Here is a 6000-nt window from a genome sequence, read left to right as displayed (position 1 = left end):
GTAGGGAAGTGGGGGGCGGTATGGGGGACTTTTGGGATAGCATTGGAAATGTAATTGAGGAAAATATGTAATAAAAATATTAAAAATTAAAATTAAAAAAAATCCCCCAAATCTGACTGCAGACCAGATCCAAATTGTACCAGGCCTGCAGAGCTAAACCCTAAAGCAGTCATGTGAACAGAGCTTAGACACTGAGGCACTGAGTGGAGACATCTGTACTCTTTGCTTACCAAGCATCTAGGGCTCTTTTCTTTTGCAATGGGTAACCTAACTGGGCATGGTAGCACACGCCTGTACTCCACACACTTGCAAGTTTAAGGCCATCCTAGGCTATATACCAACATCCTTAAAACAACAACAAAAGCATAGTCTTGTTTCATTTAGGGCATCATGTCCCATCTACCCACTCTCAGACATGTGGTTGAGTGAGATCAGTGCCAACCCAGGTACCAGCAGTGGGTACAGGGAGCCAGATTGGGCCAGCCATGAAAATCAAAATCCATCACCTAACCCCAAGTTTCAGCCATAGACCGGAGATCCAAGGACTATGACATGTTCTAGGCCTTAGCTGAAGCCATGCAGAAGGTTGAGTGTATGGTGCTGCTGGGAAACAGCCATCAAGCCACAGACAGAAATCAACAGCAACACTAGCACTAGGCAGGAAATGGTGCCAACATGCAAAGCACCATGGCTCCACAACCATGATGTCTACACAAAGCCCAGGCACTTACCTGATACACATGGAACGCATTGGCTGCTTTACCTCGGAGAAACACAGACGGGATCCAGACATTGATCAGTGCCCGATTTGATCTGACCAGAACAAAGAGATGAGAGGGGCCATTTTTATTTACAAAAGAAACCAAAAAACAAAATACAAACAAAAACGAAAAAACAAAAGCAGGTCAAGGGACTATTTTCTCCAATAAAAGGCATTTCAAAGAAGACACTTATACAACAAACATGTACTATCCAAGATTCAAGATAATTTCTAAAGAAACATATAGAAAAGAATGATCAAAAGAAGGGAAAATATACCAGAAGAAATATATACCAGAAAGGATATATATTGTGAGGTTAGTGTGAGGGTTAGTGTGTGTGTGTGTGTGATATATATATCATATTCATATGATATATATGATATACATACATATATACATATATGAATATGAGAATATATATATAAAGCACACACATATATACATTTATTTATTTATTTATTTATTTAAACTTACATATGTAGTGTATTCTCAAGAATAAAATGTTTGATTGTCAGTTCTTACCAGCTAAATGGCCTTGACCTAGGATGCAGCTGAAACTCAGGCACGTCTGATAAAGGAGCAGTAGCAGGGAGCCACAGGAGGCCACCCCATGGAGCCGCCTCCTCTACACTACCTGATTTCTGACCTTGAGCTCCATTCCCACACAATAGCTCACAGAAGCAATACCCGTGCTTTTGAAAATGACTTGGGATTGAGGGAGAGACAATGTAAAATAATAAATTAGAAAAACTCAGATGCCAGGTACAAATACCCTCTTTAGACGTCTCTAAAATACTGCATAGAATGCATTTGTGCTTTAATTCAGTGTCCAACTTGACACATTGAGGAACTGTTTCCATTGGTCTGGTCTGTGAGCATGTCCATGAGGCATGCTCTTAATTGCTAACTGAAGCAAGAGGACCAGTCTGCTACAGACGTCATTCCCCGGTAGATGGGTCTGGGTTGTAACAGGGAGGTAGAGAATGAGAGAGAGGATGCAAGCTAGCAAGCATTGCTCCTCTGTGGTTTCTGCCTCAAGCTGCTGCCTGAGTTCCCGGATGATGGACAGTAACACATAAGCCAATAAGCCTTTTCTCCCCAGGTTGCTTTTGGTCATGGTATTTATCATGGCAACAGAAATGGTCACTAGGACAAGCAGTCTAAGACAAGCAAGATGTAAGCTGCACTACATGGAGGCACGGGTCAGTGGCAGAGCACTTGCCCAGCATAAGCCAGTGCCTGGGCTCCATCTGCAGCACCATCAGAACAGGAAATCTCAAGTGCAAAATCATTTCCTGAGGACATTAACTGCACAGCTCCATGTTCATGTATACTAACTCACTCAATGCCCATGACAACTATTTAAGATGCATTTGAGGGCATTTTGGTTATATGGCAGACTTAGGGTACAAAATGCCTAACCTGCCACAGCTCCATTAACCTGAAAGCAGAGACTATGGCTCTCCAGGGAGAGGGGCCTTCCCTGAGCACCCCTGCTCAGAGCTTGTCAGCTTCCTGGGCTTGTAGCATAGGCCAGTGGATTTTGGAAAACTCCACAACCTTCATGTTCTCACAGCCTCCAGAGTGAAAAAACATTCTATCTTTACACACGCACACACACACACACACACACACACACACGCACGCACGCACGCACGCACTAACCCTCACAATAACCCTCAGGTAAGCAGCCCTGGCACTTGTACACTCTTGGCCAAGGTGGTGATCTCCTTCCAGGGGACAAGCAACCTGAGTGATGTATTCAGGATTGAAAGCACAATCAACAATTCTGAGCCATCAAATTGGCCTGTGTATCCTGTGGTACGCCACAGGAAAAGGTCCCAAACCCAGACAGGAGTACAGAGTAGCAACATCCTGGTTCTGCTCCGTTCCCCACACTGCTAAGGCCAGTGATCCTGCAGGGCCAAAGCAGGTGTCCCTATACTGGGTCACATGTTCTAATTCCAGACCATTTGCTGCACTGTTGGAAATGACTATCTATGTGACTCTCCTGCATATCATCTCTGCTGGTCCTCTAGTCCTCCCCCTGTCTATCACTCATCTGTTCATAGAACAAGTGTCCAGCTAGGACCTTCTACATGTCACATACAATGCAAAGTATAAGAGACAGAGGAGCTGAGAAAACAGACATAGCTCTCTCCTTCATGGAGTATCTTGTTCACCATGAAAGCTGCAAATTACACAAATTATTCTACATGGGCAAAGGAAAGCGTATGATTTCAGTTTTAAATTCTATTGAGGCATGGTCTAACCTGGAGATTGTCTCGTGTGAATTTGGGAAGACATCTTTTCTAGCTTGGAATGGCAGGACCCACAAAGGCCCATGTATTAAAGGCTTGGCCCTAATAGGAAAGGTCGCAGGACCTTTAGCAGGTAAGGCAGAGTGGGAGAGGATTATGGGCTCACGGTGTTTCCCTGATTCCCTTTGCTTCCCAGAACCATGAGGCAGGCAGCTTGCTGAGAGCCATTGCATCCTGTCTCTGCACAGGCCCAAGAGCCATAGGTCTACCTCACTATTGGTTGAAACCTACAAAACAAACAAGTCTCTTTACTCTATAAGCCAATTGCCTTAAATACTGTTACAGTAACAAAGAACAGACTAACACAAGTGTGTATTCTATTTGGTGAAGTGCTCCATCTGATATGTAGCTATATCTATAGCATCTATACACTTATCTATATCTATCTATATAACTTTGTATCTCTCTGTCTATTTATGCTATGCTTAACTGCGTTATAATATTGCCCAGGTTCTTACTGGTCTTTCTAGCTGCTCTATTACTGGAAGTGGTATATGCAACCCTGACTGTCATAGAACTGGCTTTGTTTCCAACTGTGGTTGGGCATTTATACGGGAGGGTCAAGCTCAGTTTTGACTTTGATCATTCTTCCCACCCTCCCCACCACCACCCATTTTCTCCTCTACCACATCCACCTCTATGGCAGCCTCAAATGGGGCTCCTAATGTCCTGTGCTGACCACAGTCTCATTCCAGTTGCTAATATATTCCACAAAGTTGGTTCCAGGACTTTCACCCTATGAAAGGGGTCACTAAGACTCAGAGAGAGGGGCTTATCTGAGATCACAATGTTGTAAGTCCAGTGACAAAGATTTCAACACAGATCTCCTGGCTGTAAACAAAAGGTTCTTTCTAACGTTCTGTCTCCCCCATGCTCTAAAAATAGCCTTTCTAAATGACCCTTTGCCTAGGGAGGCAGGACTTCTATTGTTGAGACTAAGGCTCACTGTGTCCAGTGGGTCTTGAATTCTTGGGTCTGAAATAGAGAGGCTGGACATGCAACCACTGACTACAACTAGGCGAAGAGAAGGAGGAGGACCTTCCTGGTCCTGGGCCCATGTTCCTGAGGGGCCTGAGGAGCCTATGGATCACCAAACAGAAAGTGTCTGAAGACTGACTATAACTGCTCTCTCTGGGGTTCCCAGTAGAGCATTCACACAGAATCAGGGCCAGACAAAACCAGAGCAGTGCAGACACAGACACAAACACAGATGGAGATGCAGGCACAGACGCAGGCACAGACGTGGGTGGGCTGGACAGCAGCAGGGAACATGAGGCTGTACCAAGGTGAAGAGTGGAGTGTGCACCCTGTGCAAAAGGACCCTCTGGCCTGCTCGGCTGACTGTGGCCATGCGGGAGTAAAAAGTGAAAACTCTATGTAACACTTTCCCAATTTTAAATGTCAGGTCAAAACTAAAATGATTGTAAGGCCCAAGAGAGAATAAAGCACATTAGACAACCTGGACCTCAGAAAACTTTCTCAGCTCTACAATCAAATGGACCCTGTGTGGACCTCATAGGCCTTTCTGCCTTCAGGATATGGGCCAGCAACAGGGTTCACTCTCTAGAGGCCCCTCAAGAGAATATGCATGGACTTACATTTCAAAATCCGACAAACTCTGATCTTCAGATGTTTGGCTCAAATCTCCAGGCACCTGCAGTCAGGAAAAGGAAGGCAGGGGGAAATGCATGGGTTATAATTGCATATTCACCAAAAACTTCTGTCTCTCCTGTCCTCAAAACTTCCTCTCAGAGTGAGGGGGAAAGCAACTACTAAAAGACAATAAGATTTCATGGAGGGCTGGCTGGGGATGATACTGCAGTCATAAAAACACGCTGTCACACACGATCTCAATTATCTTTACAGAAAAATCACTGTTAATCCTATTGAGATAATCACAGGCATATAAAAGTATGTAATTTTGGAGCTATAAAGGACTAATTAGGACTGGTGACATAAGATATCATCTGTACAATGAAAAAAATGTCTATTGTCATGGTGAAGAGTATCACTAATGTCACACCCAGTATGTGAGCAAAAAAGGCCACTGCCCTCTCAAAATGGCTGTCTTTTTGCCCTATAATGTATGTGCAACTACAGGAGGAAAGAACATGGAGTCTCCTGACTGACAAGAGCTATGTTAAAACATGATTGGTGACAGAAATCAGAGTGTCATGATGGCCCTTACCAACACTGCTCGGGTCCCAGCCATACACCATGAGGCAAGTGTGAACTCCAGTGATCTCCCAACCCCCAACACTGGACTGAGATGGAGACTCAGTCATCAGGGCTGGCACAAGGGCTTAAAACAGCTCTGCCCTGGCTACCTGACACCCGTGCCAGTAGCTGCTGTTTCCCACCGCCCAGGGTGGGGTTTCTCACCTTATGCCTGAACCTGACCAGGATCTTAAGGATCTAGACAAATAAAAGGGAAGCACCTGAACCAGAGACCAGCATGGGGAAGTGAGGGAAATTTATTGACAATGTCCACCAATTTCCACAACTTGAGGCAAGTTGAGTGCTGTTTCCCTCAACTAACACGTGAAATCAAGAATTGGAGTTTCCCACTTGAAAAAATGTTCAACATCCTTAATCATCAGGGAAATGCAAATCAAAACAACCCTGAGATTCCACCTCACACCAGTCAGAATGGCTAGAATCAAAAACCCAGGTGACAGCAGATACTGGCGAGGATGTGGAGAAAGAGGAACACTTCTCCATTGCTGGTGGGATTGCAAGCTGGTACAACCACTCTGGAAATCAGTCTGGCAGTTCCTCAGAAAACTGGACATCGTACTACCACTAAATCCAGCAATACCTCTCCTGGGCATATACCCAGAAGATGTTCCAACTGGTAATAAGGACACATGTTCCACTATGTTCATAGAAGCCCTATTTATAATAGCTAAAAGCTGGAA

General features: G+C 44.6%; 1 protein-coding gene across 3 annotated transcripts in view; it reads right to left on the bottom strand.

Moving 5' to 3' along the window:
* Snx29 (sorting nexin 29) overlaps nucleotides 1-6000 on the bottom strand; it is a 419167-nt gene that overhangs the window by 89181 nt on the left and 323986 nt on the right. For all 3 annotated transcript variants that reach the window (XM_021185334.2, XM_029470597.1, XM_029470598.1), the window contains 2 exons: nucleotides 4681-4736; nucleotides 732-813 (listed from right to left, as the gene is read on the bottom strand). In XM_021185334.2, the coding sequence (XP_021040993.1) occupies nucleotides 732-813; nucleotides 4681-4736 (138 nt within the window). The remainder of the gene's footprint in view (nucleotides 1-731; nucleotides 814-4680; nucleotides 4737-6000) is intronic.

The sequence above is a fragment of the Mus caroli genome, chromosome 16 (genome assembly GCF_900094665.2).
Source record: "Mus caroli chromosome 16, CAROLI_EIJ_v1.1, whole genome shotgun sequence".
NCBI classification, from domain to species: domain Eukaryota; kingdom Metazoa; phylum Chordata; class Mammalia; order Rodentia; family Muridae; genus Mus; species Mus caroli.
The sequence above is the reverse complement of the archived record's forward strand: the minus strand, read 5'-3'. Positions and strand labels throughout refer to the sequence as shown.